At 36.7% G+C, this 21223-nt stretch overlaps 1 protein-coding gene across 1 annotated transcript in view; it reads right to left on the bottom strand.

Moving 5' to 3' along the window:
* LOC139143531 (1-phosphatidylinositol 3-phosphate 5-kinase-like) overlaps positions 1 to 21223 on the bottom strand; it is a 67548-nt gene that overhangs the window by 40204 nt on the left and 6121 nt on the right. Inside the window, exons 6-24 of the mRNA XM_070713959.1 lie at positions 15059 to 15179; positions 12648 to 12805; positions 11855 to 11966; positions 11557 to 11701; positions 10494 to 10622; positions 9454 to 9543; positions 9069 to 9180; positions 8344 to 8458; positions 7040 to 7180; positions 6503 to 6607; positions 6211 to 6351; positions 5561 to 5684; positions 5144 to 5238; positions 4437 to 4563; positions 3072 to 3916; positions 2136 to 2236; positions 1561 to 1632; positions 677 to 848; positions 55 to 233 (exon numbers count right to left, since the gene is read on the bottom strand). Of these exons, the coding sequence (XP_070570060.1) occupies positions 55 to 233; positions 677 to 848; positions 1561 to 1632; positions 2136 to 2236; positions 3072 to 3916; positions 4437 to 4563; positions 5144 to 5238; positions 5561 to 5684; positions 6211 to 6351; positions 6503 to 6607; positions 7040 to 7180; positions 8344 to 8458; positions 9069 to 9180; positions 9454 to 9543; positions 10494 to 10622; positions 11557 to 11701; positions 11855 to 11966; positions 12648 to 12805; positions 15059 to 15179 (3084 nt within the window). The remainder of the gene's footprint in view (positions 1 to 54; positions 234 to 676; positions 849 to 1560; positions 1633 to 2135; positions 2237 to 3071; positions 3917 to 4436; positions 4564 to 5143; positions 5239 to 5560; positions 5685 to 6210; positions 6352 to 6502; positions 6608 to 7039; positions 7181 to 8343; positions 8459 to 9068; positions 9181 to 9453; positions 9544 to 10493; positions 10623 to 11556; positions 11702 to 11854; positions 11967 to 12647; positions 12806 to 15058; positions 15180 to 21223) is intronic.

Here is a 21223-nt window from a genome sequence, read left to right as displayed (position 1 = left end):
AAAATACTTTGTGAAAACACTCCGTAAGCAAGAGTGGATTTTATGAAAGCTTACTTGAATGAGGCCAGCATGTTCTGATAACCAAAGTACTGATAGTGATCTTGATGCAAGGAGTGTGGACAAGGTTCCAGACTTGCACGGCGGCCATAGTTGTCACCATAGAAACGTAGTTCCAGGTACTTGGCAAATGACAGGGACCAGCTATCCTGGGTCATCGGAACAACCGGAGTCACCTGTGATAACAAGGCACAGTGAAGGCAGTCAAACCATAATTTTGAAGTGATGTTTATGAAGACAGCCATATTGATGATACTGGTGTAGGTGGATAGAGACAGCTTTTTGCACTAACTACTGGTAAGCTAGGGAGTCTTTAGGGTAAGGGTTAGGGAGAGAGCACATTGTAGATACAGACTCCATGAAAAACCCTTTCAGTTCAATCAATGGTAAAGATTTGTGTCCCAAAATTTTCACTTGTGCTATGAGGACTTGTTTCTATCTCAGAAAATTAAAAATATGATGGAATAATTATTGAATTTTATAAAGCTGGCCATTTTCTTCAACATTTTTGGGCAAAATATAAGTGCAAGTAATTTACAAAAAAGTTACAAGATCTCAAAATTGTCAAACTTTCTATCTCACCTGTCAGTACCAACATCTACATGACTATATCACTGACCTGTTTACACTTTTTACACCAGCTCCACATCAAAATGCTGTCCTGGTAGCCTGGTATTGGTGACTCCAGTTTACGAAGCGAGATCTGAATCAAAGCACCACAGTGCACAAACTTTCTGACGTGATCAATCATGGACACATCACAGGCCGAGTTAGGACAATTGTATGATAACCTGGAAAGAGTCATACAAAAAAATTGTTCAAATTTGTACTATTTGGTTACAGATTGTGTGCTCTACGTATTTTGAAACTTCTGACAATTTCGAATAATTTCTGAACTTTTGTCACATGAAGCAAGTGATGATCTCATAGTCTGGTTTCTATACAAATTTTGCTCTTTATCAAGGTATAGCTGACTTTTCCTTCTTTTTGGAAAATTTTCGTTATATTTGAAACTATTTTTGATCCATCTAGTTCTTATTTTCAAGCTGTAGACTGGCACAATAAAAAAGTACAATTTCCAATTCTTTGTATCTTAAATACGATTTGCCACCTAAGTGAGTCATCAAAGTCTCATGCAGTTGAACTTATTGTCAATATGGTGGATTTCTACAGGTAAAACACAGAAGATTACAGGAGTCAAAGTAAACTTTTAGGTTATACAGGAATTGCACACCAGGAATGGCTAAAAAGTCAAAAAGATGGATGAGTTTAGCTAGTTTCACAAAGAACACAACTTTTTGCAATGAAGACAGTTACATTTATGTTAAAAGTCTTTACTAGATCACTATCTCAAACTCTTGCTGCGGTGAGAAGTGAACTTTTTACCCACAATGCATTTCAATATCATGTAGTTTGCCCCACTAACACAAGACAAAGGCTATTTAAAGGTAAGAAGAATGCAGAACAAGACATTCAGCTATCAAATGTTAAAATAAAAGTTACCTGAAGCAGTATCTTTCCAGAAAAGCTCCTAAAGTGAAATCATTGCGTCCATAGAAATCCATGGTAACAACCCTGTACAGATAAAGATTAATGGTTAAAATGCAAAAAAAATCAAAATCCTCCTTTAGGTTTCAAGGCAATTATTTTCAAAGTGGGCTGATATGGGACAAATATTCAAAGATTTGTCCTGCTATTGACAAAGACAGAAAGTTCATATGAAAATGGGCACTAAAAGTTGCCATACCAGTGGTAAGGACAAATCACATAGGGATCAATGAACATGGAGCTCTACAGTCGTATAAGCCGTAACAGTAATTTTTAACCTATTTTCTAGAAATTAAAATTTTATGATTTCCTAGAAAAATAGCTGAGAAGTCTGATGATTTTGCAACATGAGAAAAATCTGCAGGTGTATTAAAATAAATACTTCAAAGCAAAGAAGTTACTGCAATTATTCATACACAAAGAATAAAGAATAAAGTTTACATAAAGTAATGTATGAAACCATATTGCTCAAATTTCAACCCTGAATCAGAAGGTTTTGAACACTTTCTATAACATCTGTTGTTCCTTACCAAGGATACACACAGGGATTTGGTGAAATGCTGGATTTGGTAGAGTAGCTGCCAAACAGAACTTTGATGTGTTGATGTAAGTATGGATCCAGGCAGTCCATCTAAAAGACAAAACCCAACATAAGTCTGAGAAAAACAATGACTCCAGCTGCTGTGAATTGACATTTTTTCTAAACTCTGCTATTTAGGCCTTTTGCTCCTTGAGGTCAGGCATGCAATGATAGGGCTGAATTTGGTTCAAAGTTTGTTAAATTTTTGATAAACTCAAAAAAAAATCAAGTACCCTTCCACAAGTTATTTTCCATTTTATTACTCACTTGTTTAAGCCCCGTTTGGGTGTTTCTTTTTGAAATATCAAACTGCACTTACTATTGACAGGGATTTTAACATGAATTTCCAAACAAAGACATTCAATTTGATGAAAAGAGAAAGAATTTGGTCTCTGATAGTTTTCCTACAATGATACATTAATTTCAATACCTCTGACATTCAACTTGAATGGTTATATTGAATATAATAGGCTATTGACTGGGCAAAAACGACACTTTTATGCAAATTACTCACTTATAACCCTGCCCTGTTATGTTCAACAGTTGGATCTGCACTCTACCTTGAAATTAATAATCTACACTTGCAAGTACGCTGTCATTTAAATCTATTCCATTTCACAGCCTTATCTCTTCTTTCACAAAAATTTTAAAGACGTCATCATAACTCAATGCTTTGCAGAAATTTCTGGTGATAGTCTCTGCTACGTGCGTAATCTCTATACAGCTGCAATTCATACAAGGTGATATGTTCAGCTAACATCCTCTATCTCCTTGATGAAATATATCAATTCATTTTATTTTCAATTGTATTTTTTTCAGAGATGAGTAGTGATCTGGAATGTAGCGGTCATTTTTTTTCACGTTGAAGAGGATTGAAAAGACTGACCTTTCTCTGATAATAATGCACATCAGAGGCATCTACTTCATCGATGCCATCATTTGTATTGCTGACTCCATTGTGTCCATTGCAGGTTTTTGTAGGGTCTACATTTTCCTTGTCAAAGCAGTGTAACTTCATGCGTCCTCCCCTAGCCCTGAAATCAGCAAGCAGTGACCGGGTACTGTCCTCGCTGATTGGCTGTGTCAACCTCTTCATGACAAACCTGTGTGTGTTATCAATTGTAACTGTGGTAGGATTGTATTTGTGTCCATGATAAACGCCATACTCCTTGTTAAATCCATTTTCCATTACAGACTTTTTTGATGAAGGGCCATCTATCTTGACTTCATCCCGCTCTTCAAGCTTCTCTGACCAGTATATTTCCTTGGGGAAAAAATGCCTGACCTGGCAAGTCCGTCCTTGTGGAGTCATCAAGTATGGTATTTTGTAAACCAAGAAGGGCGAACATGACAGATGCACGGTTTCTAACGCCTTCACAAATCTGTGTCTTTCCTCTGCACCATCACTGAGAACGTCATTCAGTTCCTTTTCATTTTCCTGCCTTGAACTTGGCAATTTGACAGAATCCCCTTCTGTGATTGGCCCCGCGCTAGAGAACTGCCCTAGGTCTGGCAATGTGCCAGAATCTTCTTCAGTTGTTGTTTCAGATGGCTCCGTTTCTTGAGTTTTCTGCGAGTCACTGTCAAAGTCACTTGCCTTGCCATCAGTAAGTAGATTTTCCATGCTGCCAGTCTTTGAGGACTTCCCATCAGTCAGTTCTTGCATGTCAAAGAATTCCCGATCGTCAAACTCAGCACTTACAGGTGAATTTGAACTTCCATCGAAGTGCACTAGTTTTGAAAAAAAACCAAATATTATGGCCCTTTCTTTACTTGTCTGTGAAGCGTGACATATTTGTATGTTTTTTTACTTCATTCACAAAAAAGGCAGTAACTTTCTGAATCACGAACAATGGTGTATCTTCAGACCAACCAACCAACCAACCACTATTTTCAAGTAAAATACACAGGCTTTTCTGGAAGTCTATGACACATTCATCAATCCTGCATGAATTTGATAAGAACTTGTGTGTGATCCAATAATGAGAAAACATGAATTTAAATTTTATTGATGGACTAAAAACAGTAATCACTAATACAAGGCGATCAAATGCTTTGGACTTTATTATATTTCTTCACAGTAATCTTACAAATTCAAGTGAATGACTTTGTTAGTTTCTCAACTCAATTTTCACTGCATCCAAATACAACAGTAATTTCATTGTCGGGTATTAAATATTGTTTTGCAAACTCATTTATGATCACATTGAAGACATCTATTGCCCGGAGTAGCTAGGATATCTACACTTACTTTCATCAACAGTTTCTTTGTCTGACTCAGATACTGACGGAGGCAAGGCATGTTCATCCATGAGATAGGACATCTCTAGTCTGGAATTGTAGGCTGTGTAGACCATAAACTGCATCACTTTCTTCACCTATGGAGATTACATGCATGTAACTTCAACTCCTAAGGTAGAATGCACCTCAGTGACAAATATTCAGACTCGAAAATTTTTACAATTCTTTTCTGATCTACCACTTGTAGGGGCTCATTTTAAAGCTTACGGACGAAGTGAAGATTTTACCAGCTTAGTTTTGTGAAATTCAAAAATTTAATTTTTCCCCATAGTCTTACACAGGGATGGCAGCCATTTTTGAATTTGAACTATCAGTGAATATTAGGTACCGTAATTTGTTTCTCTAGAACCAAAAATTGCACAGTGACCCAGATTTTTTTCTTGATCTGTTTAGAGAATGGTTAAGAGTTTCGATGGAAGAAATGTTTAATGTCTTTTAATTTTGAGGCATGTACAACCTTAACGGGAAATAAATGCCAGCAACATTTTTTAGTGTTCATGTCACCTTCAAATAGAATGAGCCTTTCAGGGACATTTATCAAACACTACAATTATTAAAACTATACTTTGCTGGTCTGCAGCTTGTATGGACCAATTTTTAAGCCTGTGGCATAATTTAAGTTTTCACTGTCTTGGTTTTTTTGAATATAGAAAATACCTTGGCCAACTCCCTTTGTGAGCCACCTCTCAGGATAACAGAACAACCAAGGTGAGTGGCACAGCCTTCAAAGAACATCAAAGTCTTGGTACAACCTACAAATATAAGGAAAAGGGGTATATTTAGAAAACTTGGTACATCATTTGAAAATGAACACAGTGTCACAGGTTTTTCTGCTTCTTAGGCGTACAGTGTGTGTAGAAAGCTGTCAGTCCCTTTTATTATGTTGTAGAACTATTCTGATAACATTTGAAATGCCAAACTGCAGAGGTGATGCTGATAACACTCTCAAAAAAATTACTAGTATGCATCACAAAGGACTTCTCTGAGATAAAGTGATATCTATTCTGAGATCATAGTTAAAATTCAATGTTTGAACAGCACTGCCATAGTTAAAAACTTTGCTTATATACTCACCATCTTCCATTTTGAAACTCTGTAATCGGAAACAATGACACAAGCCAAGTCTTGGTTTGGCCACTTGCTCTACAGATGGTATGAGATCCGCCTGTGTGCACCGAGATACTCTCTCCATCACTTGCTGTAAAAAGTTAGCAAGATCGATAGTCAACGGACTCTGACTGCTAGAAAATGCCGGATGATCAAATTCATTACTATTTACATGTAATCTATTTCACCAGACCTTAAAGCAAGTTTGCTTTTGAATTATATGATAAATTCATATCACACTTCACATACCATGGTTGGATCCACTGATAGAGAATGCATGAGGGTTTACATAGACTGGTGTGAAAATATCGTCATCATAATATTCTCTCACATTCTGCTGACATTTCTATACCACATTAAATGTACATGTGACTGTATTTTTTCTTCATTTCACATTTTACAACCTGTCTACTGACATCATCCTTAGTTTGCAAGCTGTACTTTTAAAGATGCCAATCCCACACCCTGTCTATAGATACATGTAGCAACAAACCTCGTAAGATACAACCATACAGAACGGCATACACAGATTTTGAGAGAAGTAGACACAAACTTCAATGGTTCAAAATTATTTGTGGCATCACATCTACATATACTGTGGTAAGGTTGACACTCACTGGTTTGACGTTCAAAACCACTGTGATTCCAGCATGGTGCAAGAAATCCTGCGCTAGCCTTGCTACACTCTTCTCCACAAGTAATATCTCTGGTTGTACGTTAGCAATTTTGGCCACACAGTTCTTCAGAAACTCATGTTCCTGACGAAACCAAAAGATTGGGAAAAAATTAACAAATTCAATATGACGTAATATGTTCACTAACTTTTTTAGGCAGTCACAGGTTGCCATCAAATACATGAAATGCCACTAGATAACCCTAAAACTGAATTTGACCCAAATACAAACTAACCTGGAGTACCAATGGGTCCAGAGAAGACATTTTATTCTCAACTCTCTGGTATTCAATAGCTGAGGTCAGCAGCAGTATCTTGGGATTCATGATGTATGTATCCATCTGAAAAATCACATGACATGTTCATTGTAAAAGTAAAATTCAAGATTTGCATAAGGCAAAACTGTCAGAACACTGTCTCAGAGACTCCTCACAAATACATGAGAAGTTTTCTATGATCTACTCAATCCTTTCACCGCCATGGTTTGGCCTAAACCCATTATTATCAATGGTGATTGTGGACCCATACAGGGAATAGGGGATGAAAAGGTTAACTAAACAATTTTCTGTATTTCTTACTTATTCTCTACAGATTTCCCACAAATTTGGAATTTCCAAGTTTGGCTGTTCTTAATGTGATCAAAATTTACAATTTCAATCCTGAACCCAACTTCATTTACCAAGTATTGGGTACTATAATGCAATTATTATAACATTTTTGGTACTACCTCTTACCTTCTTGTAGTATCTTATTTGATCAAAATTGACACATACCTTTTTGTGAGCTACATTCTTAGTACAGACAACACCATTCACCATACAGCTGTCAGTCTTGTGTCCACCTGGTACCTTCTTGAACTGCACATATTGCCTGATGTCCATGTCATCATCGTCATGACGCACATCTGGTTTCACCTGTGGACGAACCAATCAGAGTTCCACGAAGTAAAGTTTAATGAATTTTACATACGATAAAGATACTGATCCCAAAATTATTATTACCATGATTTTAAGTTTCTCAAGGTTGCTACAGTCTATACTGACAGTAAATTATCCAGAAAAGATGAGAATAGGGTGATATGTCCATCTTATTTTGAATTGTCCTGCCTACAGCTTTAACTACTTATAATTAAACATTAATTAACACTTTGGAAATCTCAAACAGAGTAATTTAAGAACATTTGAACTTTGCATTATTTCTGGTTCTGCCTTTTTTGGGGTTGACATACAAATATCACTTTGCCCAAATGTATAAAGACAACTGAGCTTCTTTGCACTTGCTGGTACTGGGTCATTTATTCTGTTGGGTACAATCAGAATGTTTCAATCCTCCATGCTAGCCACCATGCTGTTAGAGTATATCTCAAAACATTTTTTTTCTAGGGTCTATTACTATGTTAGGCCTGTAGCCACCAATAAATTAAACGATAGCCATGATTAAAGTAGAGAGCACCTCAGGAACAGGTATTTAGACTCAAATTTTTAGAATTCTTTTCAGATCTACCACTTGTGGGGGATCATTTTAAACTTCTTGAAGTAAGAAAATTTTCACAATCTCAGTGTTTTGAAAATTGAAAATTGTGTATTTCCCAATAGTTTTAACACAGAGATGGCCACCATTTTGAATTTCAAATATGGTAAATGTCAGGTAATTTGTTTCTCTAGTACCAAACTTTGCACGGTGAACCCTGATTTTTATTCTGCGTTTGGTGAGAGAATGGTTAAGTTTCACTGAGGAAAGTTGAGCAAAAGTTTAAGTCTTTCACTTTTGAGGCGCACATAACCTTAAAGGAATACAGTCACCTGTAATCTAAATATGCCCATATATGGTCAAAGGGGCGTTCCTTGGTATTCAAAATGCCCATGTGAGGGCGCTGTTTTTAAAAGGCAGTCACCCGCTTTGTGATTGGTGAGATTTTTCTTTCCATGGTAACTGTGGCACAATTGCAACAGGTGACAGTATACCTTTAATACGACAAAAGTCACTTCTTCTCTCCTGACGCATGGAACAAGGATATCCATCTGGGTTTATCTTACACATACAGTTTCCCTAAATATCAAGCCATGACTGTACCTACCAATTCACTAATTCTCCTGACCAATGGAAGAATGGTGTCCATCCAGGCCAATGATAAGCCTTCAACTCTCAGCTGTTGCTCCAACAACGCCATCATGTGATTGTAATGAGCGGAACTGTCAGGTGCAAGGCAGAACCAAGACATCATTTGTTATTTAAATTACATATACCAGTAGTACGTGATGTACTTCAGATGTGGAAATGTTCAAGCTATGTTTATTTCCCATAATACGTTTTGATATGTTATAATATGATATTATCACATATCAAAACATATTTACATCAGAATTTTTATACATTCACATGACAGCAGTTCTGAAATCAGATTTTACATGATTGCCTTTCCTTTGAAATAATTTCAAGTAATTTATATGTAACGGATAACAATGGTTAATTGTCGCCTTGAATTTTGTTTCATCTAGTTAAATTCTAGACTAATATACATATCAAAACATATTTACATCAAAACTTTTATTCATTCATATGACAAGTTATGAAATCAGATTTGAATGATTGCCTTTCCTTTGAAATAATTTCAATCATTAATTTACATGTAACAGATAACAATGGTTAATTGTCACCTTGAACATTGTTTCATTCAGTTGAATTCTGGTATCTATACCAAAGGAGACTCCAGTATGGTAACCTTACAAACAACATTTCACATTAAGATAATCATTAAGTCGACAGTAAAGTGCGTAATGGCACTTTGTCATAATACCGTACCTTAATCTCTCCATGGCTAACCGTTCACCATTCTCTTCTCTGAGGTGGTCAGTACACTGCCAACCCTGGGGCATCTCTTTAGCATCTGCCACAGTCACCACAGACAATGCACCTGATGGATTGGTCAAGATGAAATGAAAGACAAATTTAAAACTTGGGAATGCTTGGTAAGAAAGATCTTGTACGTCTGAGTATGAATGTCAAACTTTATTCACAAAGATGAAAAAGTCAGATTTATTAAAGAGGTTTTAGATTGTAGAAACCATCCAGGATAAACAGACACTGCAACAGAAAACGGAACATTGCTGTTTACCATACATTCAGCATAAATCTCAAATAATCTCTTGCTGGCTTCTGTTTATTTGACATGTACGGTGTAATTTACCTTTGAAATCATCTACTCCGCTAGACATTGTGGAATCTTGATGGAAGTACAAGTCCCATGATCCTCCACTGTCTCGGTTACTGTCACGCACTGCTTACAGGATAAAAATTGATTTTGTTCAATACAAGGATTGTGACAGTGTCTGAGGGAAGTGGAATAATTCATCTTTGAGTGCTGAGAGTTAGCAAGACTGCACAGTGCTAGATATCTGAGTGTAAATAATGAAAGGATGATACGTGGCAATTTCAAGGACAGGGACATGCACGGTGCAAGAAGGTTGAAAGTTTGTCATAAGAAGATATAAGTATGGGACATGCTTCAAGTTAGAAAATGACACAGGTGAAAAAAATACATATAACAGGTAATGAGTAATTGACAAGACAACTTTGTCAGCAGCTGTTGATGGTTATTTAAATGATTAAGTGGTCATGTGTTATTCACTGAAATGCATGTTTCTCAATCCTGTGAATGACATGGACAACCAAGGAATATTTGAAAAACGATGACAGCTGATAGAGATCTGAACTAAGATGGACATTGAACATCAGCCATGAAGTCAAACATTAAACATCACGTAATAATTGAAATAAACACAGGAAGAGCTAAACAAAATGGCAGACTATTAAAAAATTTAAAACTATACATTTTCTTCAAAGCAGAAAAACATAATTGACTTTTGTTTATTACACTCATTGCTATATATACATACAGCAAATGGGAGCTAAGTAATAGAAACAGATGAGGCTGCAAATTTGTCATGAAAGATTAACACCATTTATTATAGTTTCAGATATGGCAAATCTGCACTTATGACTGAAACAACAGGACTATAAGTTGCAATATCTGTTTGGCTGGGAAAAGGTTTCATACCTTCCCATTGTTGTATACTGTATAGAAAATGGGAGCTAAACAGAAAACTGCTCATTTGTTATGAGAGATCAGCTTAACTATATCCGATTATTTTTTAAATGGCGTATATATAATCTTGTCTAAATAAAAAACTTGTACATTCCAATAACTGTCAAATGTAAAAGAATTACATTGTCGTGATGTTTTCTTGGGTCTGTAGTTAACAGTGGCTTGTTGTATGTCCAGAGAAAACTGGGACGTTTCACTTTCTTTTGTTGTTATTGATGACTCACTGCCAAGCCGCTCTCTCAGTGGTTTATCTGGAATGAAATGGACGTGGTAGGATGATTTAGCCCCGTTTTTGCTACCATGGTTTGGCCCCAACACATTGTTATCAATGGTGATTGTGGACCTGTTTACAGGGAATTGGGGGTGAACAGGTTTAACCTGTGCCTAGAGATTGTGTGATTGCTTGAAGAGTGTTAAATTGAAATTAGGGTTAAAAGTTTGGGATTTTTTGAGAAAAGTGATGATTTTCATGTGTTAGTAAGGTTTGAATGCAGGGTTACATCATACTCTTGGTTAGAGAAGGGTACTTTGATGCCCTAGTGTGGCCAAGATATGTTAACCCGATTAGTAAATGACTGGCGAAGTTTGAAAATGTGTTAGACAAAAGCTGTCACTCTGAAAAATCAATCCTTTTGCACTTTCTCTCATGTTTCATTGTGGTAACATCATGTTGGAAAGAAATCATACAGAAAATATCAAATAATATGCTTTTCATGAATTACTGGTGTTTTCTGATCTCTTTCAAACTCACATCCATCAGTTTGTTGTACAGAATAGGGAAACCAAATTATTGAGGGGTGCCGGTTCAAATTATGATGAAAATCCCATCCTACAGAATGGATCACATACCAAACAGAAGAAGAACCATGTCATATCACTAATCTTCTTTTCCAATCCGTATGCTCAAAAATGCGGTTTGTAGTTTCACAGAAAACCAAGTCATCGTGTGCACAAGGAACAAACATTTGTATGCTAGAATTTCTGAACCCACATCCTTGCCTTAAAAACCCTGGTAGGATAGAATCCCCTGTGATGATATTGAATCGTATGCCTGCCCCATGTCCTTATTCTCTGCTGTGAAAAAATCTGAAAAAACTGAAACAAAAACTCTTTCTTCATTATGTATCAACTTCAGTAGATTCGCCTAGAGCTACTCAAACTACACCACTGGCAGATAAAACCTACCATCCAACTCATCCTCTGCTGAACTTTCACCTTTCTCCTGCAGGTCAATTTCTTGGAACCACTTGGGTTCCCAATAGTCTCCCTGTGAAGGTGTCTCTTCATCTGACTCTGCAAAGTCAAGGTTTTCCATCTCCTCCCTGGCAATCTATGTATAGGGTAAAACAACATCTGTTGAAATTCACTGATAAATCTTTTATTACCAAAATCACTTAAGACCCTGAACTTGCTGTGAAGCTGTCAATGCGTAATCTTCATTGCAAAATACAATTGTCAGGGACAGATCATTTTTTGTACTTGCCTTTCCCGGTCTGTAGAGGGCGTACTCATCTCTGAACATTTGATCAGTTCCAAGAACACTTTCAAGAAGTTTAGCATCCATTAATGCTTGGCCTATGGCTATACCTTGGTATCTGCATAGAGAAAATAAAAATATTGACATTGTTTGAAACTGCGCTGTCTCATCACCTGTAATTTTCATTTTTGAAAGGCACATGTCATCAATGAATGAACTAAAACTTTAATGGTATGAAAGAATTTGAGTTTGCTGTGCCATTAAGCCATGAGCACAAACACACAGAATCTTGTAAGCAATATTCTATATATATACTAAGATATACCATATAGTAAGAACTCAACAAATTCATATAATCTCTTGGAAACAAAAGACCAACTTAATTTTAATAGTGGAGTGACCTTTGCAAAAGTGTGGCATTTGGGTGTTGGTTATTCATTACTTCCTTCTTGAATCATGAAATGAGATCAATGGTGCTGAACTCTGCAAGCTTCTTCACATGTGCAAACTACAAGGACATGTATTACATGGTGTAGAATGAAAAATTGTGAGAGTAGAAGCATTACTCTTGATTTTGAACATCTATAGACACAGCCCATAGTATGGGTACGTGAAACACTGCCAGCTACTTCATGTAAAATTCCAGAATGACCTGCCGTAACCAGTGTATTAAAAATATTAGTATAAGCAACTGGATGAGGTATCATTTTAACAGAGAGTAAACAGACATGTGAGAAAGACGTGACGGCTATGTAGAACTTCAAAAATACAGAAGCATGTCTTGGGTGTATTTTCTGACCTATTAGCTGCTTTGTCTTTGTGTATCAGCCAGTCAACCAACTCACTGCCAACGACACATTCAATGTAGGTACGTAATCGATATCGATGACTTTGAAACTGGATTCCGTTGTTAGGATTTCGGATCTGTAGCCAGATTTCCCTCAGTTGGGCAGAGTCCTATGCATGAAGCAAAAAAAAAAATAATAGTAAATGGACAATAGTTGATTTTTTCTGGTAAAACTTCAAAATCTGCTCTGCCACTGGTGTAATGAAAACTTACTGTCCATTTCAAGACACAAATATTCCGCAAAATTAATAAATGCAATCAAGGGTTCATTATTTGTATACTAATTTACATTTACTTTGGGGGAATTTCAATCTTTGAATTTGTGTTTTAATCTTCAAGGTACAGTATCCTCTCAATACTCTTTAAAATTAGGAAATAATACGTGAACACACATGTATAAAATCTACTGGTGAAAGCTGATAGTATAGCTCTATTTGTCATAATTTTTGATGTCATTTCCTGTTGTTTTTGTTCCCTTCATAAAATACAGTTCCCTGTCCAGCTCGACTGAGCTCGACTTGTCAACACAGCATGTGTATGTGTGACATTCAATATTGCCTAACTTATCAACACAGCATATGATTGTGTAATATTCAATGTTGCCTAACTTATTAACAAGAAATGTGTATGTGTAATATTCAATGTTGCCTAACTTGTCAACACAGCATGTGTAATATTCAATGTTATTCTGCACAAATTTGAAAAAGTCACAACGAGAATTTACTTTTCAATGGTAACACTGCATATTGTATGGGCACACTATTCATTTTATTGGGAAGACTAGTACTTTAGATTCCAACATACTTTAGAGAGAAGCATAAGATGAACTTTTTTAAACAAAATACATAAAGTACATATATTATCAAAAATTACTGTTCAGCTATTTTCCCTTCGTGACCTTTGAACAAAACGCTAGTGGTAGTATGTATACCGTATGTTTTATCCTACAGAACAATACTTGTTTTGTTTGTGAACTTTGGCATCTGTTCATAAAACACAAGGCATGTGTACATACAGGTAAATTGCCTATACTTACAAAGTGACCAGATGTCATAGCAACAACATTGTGAAATACTGATTTCTTTTTCTAGATACAGAAAAATGCACACATACACAAATATGCTGGAAAAAACACTGTAGGGTTTTCTTTTCTTTGGTAAAACTGCAAAATACTCTTTAATACTGTAGGTGCATGCAAAACAATATCACAATATGTCATCATCCTAGGGGTACTTTCCTCTGTTGCTTTGTTACCAAAGGGTCACAAGCAAACTACTCAAATTGGGAATATTGGAATCACCACACTTCAAGAATGCCTTCATATTTACATCCTTTTTGATGCAATACCATCCTTGCAATATTTGACAGTATTAACAAAAACACCTACCCTGAGTTTATAATTGACTCAACTATACGTGAGACTATTTGCTTGTGTCTGTTCACACTCTTTCAACTTCAGTCAAACTTTGAACCATTATTTAAAATGAAATGGTTACGTCATGCAGTACATTGTTTATATAGTTTTGGTGTTTTGCTCATCAACTGAGAAACTTGCTTTGATCAATCAAAAATTTCTGCTTGGAAAATATTAATTAAATACAGAAACAATGCAATAACCACATTTATTTGATTTTGTTCCTTTGCTGGCTGATACTTAATCAACATGAATGTCTGACATGATGTTTGCTTATATATCAGTGACGTCGACTGCTAATACTTCAATGACGGAAATCAACCATCTAAAATAATTTACACAGGTACTTCCTTTGACCTTTATAAATAATGTCAACAGACTGCGACAACTATATGCATGATCAAAATGTTAATTGGTGGTGGTCCAACACTTTATAGCAACACAAACACTTTGTAGTACATGTTTTTCAAATCTCTCATTTCTTGTTTTAAGAATTTGTTGAAAATTTTTTTCAAATCTCTCATTTCTTGTTTTAAGAATTTGTTGAAAATTTGAAATTCATACTTTTGCTATTATCAGCACTGTGAAAACACATGTAGGTACCGGTATATCAACAAACTTAGAATTTAAGTTTCTGATTCAAGTAAGCTTCACTGGGTTTCTTAAATATGTTTAACCCTCTGAGTGCTGTAATTTTTTCCCGTCAAAAATTAAGTGTAACATTTTACGAATTTTTATGAATTTTTTCTGGAATTTTTAGATAATTTTGGACAAAATGGACATCACTTTTCAATAGCTACAGCTTTTGATCAAAATTTTGGGAAAAATCTGAAAAATAATTGTCTGGATCTGACTTTTGCACTTTGACTGTTGGTTTATCAGATTTTGGAAACAGGGTACTCTTTTGGGTGGGTTACACAGGCTACCAAAGATAGACAGTTTTACTCACCTGTATCAACATTTTCCTTTCAGCTTCAGTTGACTGTTTATTTCTCTGATAGTCCACCATTGGTGTTATAGCTATTTCAAATGGATTGTTGGGTGACTCCACACTGGCTGCACTGTGACTTCTGTCAACATAAAAAAGGAGAAAAAACATGTACAATTTTGTAAATTATCTTAGTTTTTATTTCTTATCAAACCTCTCTGTATTTTTGAAAATATCTGATTGTCAGTAAAAATGTTGAGGAGGAATGTCAAGTGTGAGGCAACGATTTTCATTCTGTGCAAAGGCAAGTACATGGCTATGACTATACATCACTGATATCTTAGTAGATGCTGAAGAGCACTTTTCACTCCCTCCGCCCAAACCACCAGCATTTGGCTAAAATCCATTGTTATCAATGGTGATTGTGGGCCTGTTTATGTTCATATGGTACACACAATCTTCACGTATAACTGTACTGTTGTACCAGATTGAAAGAAATCAACATTTATGAACACTTACACAATCCCAAAATACAAACATGAATATTATCTATCAGTCTAATAAGATATGATTACTGAAACAGATTTTTTATCAGGTTTCACAAATTTCCATCATGTACTGATGGTTTGTATCTGTTTTCATTTTGTCAGATATTTTTTAACCATATATATTTGTACCACAGGCTTGACATTAAACAAATGATCGACTTCCTATTATGAAGACATTGTGGAGGAACTGTTGTATCATGGGTAAGGAATTCAGTTACACAATGTTTAGTGCCTGCGACCATTATTTAAGAATGATTATGATCAATATACTGATGCATTATGGGAATGTCAATAAACTCCTTCCAACAAGGGAGGAGGTGCCAATAGATATGCATCCCTAAATTACCATGGAAACCAAATCATCATTTGCTTCATGTTTCACAAAATAAGAATGAATCCTGGGAAAACCTGTGATGACAATCTTAATCTTTCTCTGTTTCTAGTTGCAAAGATAGTCAAGAGTAAGTTTCCTTAGGTGATGGTAGATATTGTACTTCAAACAGGAAAAGCACAATTAAGATACAGTAAAAACTAAAGATATGTAAATCTGATGCATTGTGGGAAAAAATTGATGAAGGGCAAAAAGGTCTCTTCTGGACGATACACACGTAACAATCTAAGGTCAAATCAACAGTTTCTACCAAATCACCACTGTGACAATATTTGATACTTAACTAAACCTCATTTCTCTAATCATCATACCTGCTCATTAAAGGCCTGGCAGAGACCATTGATAGCAGAGGCTGCGTGTGAAGATAGTATGAGTAAGCCATTTTCCATGTAGCAATTGATAAATAAGTGGAAATTACAGCAGGAGATATGACCAACAGACTATGAACTACAGCAACAGTTGGCTGGGTCGCGATAGGTTTAAAATTCACAGAATTTGAAAAGTCCTTCAGGCCAGCTGACATCTCTATCCCAGGTGATAATTTATTCATGGTCAGTTGTGGACTGGCTGTGATTTTATTCAAACAGTTTCAAGACAATAGAAGTGAATGTACAACTGTGACTGATAACATGGGTTAATGCGATCAGATAGATTCAACAAGAAACGTTTAGAGCTCTATCAATGATAACATACTGCCCTGTTATTGCTCAGCTGAAGGGAGATAGGTAAGTGATTGGGAACCAATGTAATATTCATTCTATCCTCTACACGTGATAACAGCCTGCAGGTGTTATTGCTAATATTTGGGAAGCTGGGGAAACAATTGTGAGCCAAGGTAAATTCAAGGGCCGCACTTGCAGCGCTTTCGAAGCTGTATCCAATCGGTTGGCAGAATCGTACCGTTATAATGAAATAATACAATAAACTCCCTAAGTTGCTGTGAATAGTGACAATCGACCAATCAGATATAACCTTGCAAACACGCTGCGAGTCAGCCGAAATTCAAACCGTCATCTAAATATAACAACAGCTTTGATTTCAAGAGGATAAGCCTTGTTTGTTTGGAACTGTTACTAAATACCTTAGTATGGTGTAACAATGGACCCATATCTATGTCTGTATTCAGGCTACTGGCTACAGGGAAGCTACGGCAAGATATTTGACGCAGATTACAGAATTACATTCAGTAGCAAGTGGGTATTGGTATTACATGATCAGTAGTTGAGATTATTTATTTGTTGCAGACACTTGTGCATTTTTTATACAGGGCATTGTGTTGTCAATGTCACAGTCATGATTGTTTTGTTCATGATGTCATCAGTATAAGCAACACCAAGTTTGCTGTGTTGCTATTTGTAATAACAGCATTACACCAGCATGGATAGGGTGTTAACTTTTATTCAATCGTAGACAGTACATGAAGAAGCAATTAAATATTCAGATTAGATTGTTATAATCCACATTACATCAAAGAAAAGATCGTAGTTGCCAGTCATCTTGTTCAGGGTCTATGCTTGAATCGACCAAACTCCCATGAAATCGTGCTGTCTTGCCAGTAAAGCAACCTCAGTACACAACCCCTCCCAAAAAATACAATGGAATGTGCCAAAAGAGTTTGATGGACAAGTTGACAGAAGTAAAGTGTTTACAGAAGTGACATCATCTGCTCTAGATTTTGCCTATCATCCTAACACCTCTACCGTTACTAATTGTACTTCTAGGGATAAAAAAAAATTATATTGTAAATAGTGGAATTAGTTATTGGTTGGTTATCATGTCATTTGATCAGGAAGGTCAAAAACTTATGTTGTAAATGGTGGAATTAGTTATGTTGGTTATCATGTCATTTGATCAGGAAGGTCAAAAAGGTCACGTTGGAGTGTCTGTATGTGGGTGTTGATATGTCTAATATATATGACTGTATGTAATCTTGTCATAAATACTGATAATTATCTTCTTTCAAGGATGTAGCATATTAAAAGGATCGTTTAGGCTTTCTGAAAAGTAACAAGTCATGGCTATTTATATGTGCTGTCTGTCTATAGAGGGCGCTGCTATTTTTTCAGAGTTTTGAAAATATATTCCTTGTCGCAGGACACTGCATGAATTTTAGATATTTGTGTATGTATGTGTCTGTGTGTGTGTGTGTGTGTGTGTCTACGTGTACTAAAATGAGAACACATCAAATATATTCAGTAAGTATTACTAGAGTTTCACACATTTATGCGATCATCAGATAGGTAGATCTTTTCTTATATTTGCTTGATATGCCCATAGATAGGTATCAAGTTGGGTCAAACCATTTATGGTGATTTGTTATGAGGAAGTTTAACAAGTAAAATTTGTTTCCGTTTCGGCAATTGGGGACCAATTAAGAATGCTTGTTTAACATGCTTGACTTATCTTCATGAATTATGAATAGCTTCTCTAGGCAAAGATTTCTTAGACACATTGGCGAAAATATATATATTATATGTACATAAAAAAAATATATATATATATATATTATATGTACATAAAAAAAAAATATATATATATATATATATATATAAAAAAATATATATATATATTATATATACATAAAAAAATATATATATATATTATATATACATAAAAATATATATATATATATATATATATATATATATATATATATATATATATATATATATATATATATATATATATATATATATATATATATATATATATATATATATATATATTGTGTGTCTCTGTGTGTCTCTGTGTAAAAAAGTAGATAAGTTCCTGTTTTAAAAAGTTCTACACAGACATTGGACCCTGAAAAGAGCTTACTACACAGAATGCCCTCACAGCGCAGGTGAATTGCTTACCTTAACTTCAAAAGGGAAGCAATGAAGGCTATTATTGTTCCACAACAAACAGAAGGTCATTCTTTGTTTACCTACGTCACAGTCTAGTGCCTACAACAAGGACACCCTGGCAGATAGGAGAGATACGGTTGAAAGTGAAAATTGATAATATTTTTCGAGGAAAATTATTTGCCAATAATACTTTTGGTTACACAAGGCTGGTCATAAGACAAAATTCATATCAGTGTTCAGTAGCTTTGATAACCTTGCATTGATGACCTTTTGGGTATTTGCTTGTAATTTATTTGTGTACAAAGACTGATTTACCAGCTTGTCTAAACATGAACAGCTTAGGGAGTTCTGTTAATGATTTAGCACACCCTTGTACTCTGGGGTTGAGAGGAATGCCGACATGATGGCCGCAGCCTTCGAAAGCCAGCTTCAACCTGAAATCAGTGACGATTTCCTGCTTTGTACTGTCTGCCTAAAGCAGTTTCAGACTCCCAAAGTTCTGCCATGTCTGCACACATTCTGTGAGCAGTGCCTTGCCACCACTGTGGCTGAGCTAGGAACTCTGAAATGCCCCCAGTGCAAACAGCAACATCGGCTTCCGGATGAAGGGGTGTCGGCATTGAAAAGCGACTTCTTCATGGACAACCTGATCGAGCAGATTGACCAGCAACACGAGTCCAGCAGTGTCGTGGACACAGAGTGTGGTGCAGACACAGAGAGTGGTGCGGACACACCGGTGGAGTGTCAAGGTTGTCTGGAAAACACGGCCACTCACTGGTGCAAGGACTGCGATAACTACCTTTGCGAAGACAGGTGTTTAAAAGTGCACGGTAAAATACCTGTAACAGAGTCACACCAACTCATCACCATTGAAGAATATAAAGTGACAAAGTCCAAAACTGACACAGCTATGAACCCTGCCAAGCCCTGCAGCATTCATCCCAGCAGTGAAATGACTTTTTACTGCGAAACTTGCAGGAAACCTGTTTGTGGTGACTGCCGAGAGGCTGAACATGCCTCGCCAGAACATGTTCTCACAAACATGACGGAGGCGGCCGACGGGTTTATGAAACGCGTGAAAGCCATGATTGAAGAGCTGAAAGTGAAGGAATGGGAGGCTGAGAGAGCCACAGTCTTGGCCAGGCAGGTACATATGGATCTTCTGTCCCAGCAAATTACGGAGGAACAGAAGGTGAGGATGAAAGCTGAAGACGTGATCAACCTAGTGAGACAGGAAGAGCAGCGATTAATTGACGAGGTCAGCAAATGTTACGAGGTCAGCATTAAAACGTCACATGCGGAAAAAGAGGAGTTGGAGTCTAGACAGAGCAACATCAGAAGCACGCTGCAATATCTGGAGATGATGATGGGCCATGGCGATGATCATCATGTTCTTTTGACAAGAGAGGAAATAGAGCACTGCTTCCAAGGCTTGGTCACCACGGAGACCAAACCCAAGATGCACCGTGACATGGTGGAATTCAAAGAAAAAGAGTTCACTGGACTCGGAATTCTGGGAGACTTGGTGAGACCTTTTGAGTTGGACATCATGACAAGCTCAAGGTTGTCAACTGCAAGTCAAGGCAAAGATGAGCCGTCAGTTCAACCAATCACACCCAAAGAGTCCTCCGCCACAGCAGGCAGCCTCCCAGACAATATGGATGCCCCAGTGAAGAAAGAAGACCCACCTGTGAAACGTGTAGTGTCATCAAAAGATAAAGTAACCCGAGCACAGAAAGCTAGTTCGGCACAAGAATATGAAGAAGTGACTATTCATAGGATGGCCAGTGCAAAAAGACCTTTAACATCTTTGGAGTACGCTGTGACTGAAGATGTACGAGCCAAAGATCAGCAAAACCAATCAATATATGCTGAAATAAGTGAAGTTAGTGAAGACAAAGGTATGCGGGCTTCTATAAGGAGAGGCAGTGAAAACGACCGCCAATATCAAGTTGACATGCCAACAAAAAATCAGCACGTACAACGTCCTTCTGTTCTCAGACGAGTGGCCAAGACTATTGGAAACCGGGGACCTGCCGAGGGACAGTTTAACAGACCAGCTGGAGTGGCCATTGACAACGACAAAGACATCGTCACTGCTGACAGCAACAACAACAGACTGCAAATAACTACCATAGATGGCATCGTGAAGAAGATTTTGAAATTCACCAAATTTCGAAAGCCGTTCATACCCATCGCCATAGCGATAGCAAAGGATAATACTTACTACAGTTTGGATGACGGAAACAAGCAAGTTGTCGTCAGTAACAAGAAAGGACGCGTCATCAAGCGGTTTGGACAAAACGAGCTCAAAGATCCCTATGGGATTGCCATCAGCCCCTTGACCAAAAATGTCTACGTCACGGATAAAGGTGATAACTGTGTCCGGATTTACAAACCT

The sequence above is a fragment of the Ptychodera flava genome, chromosome 11 (assembly GCF_041260155.1).
Source record: "Ptychodera flava strain L36383 chromosome 11, AS_Pfla_20210202, whole genome shotgun sequence".
In the NCBI taxonomy this organism is placed as follows: domain Eukaryota; kingdom Metazoa; phylum Hemichordata; class Enteropneusta; family Ptychoderidae; genus Ptychodera; species Ptychodera flava.
Note: the sequence above shows the minus strand (reverse complement) of the source record. Positions and strands in the feature narration are given on the sequence as shown.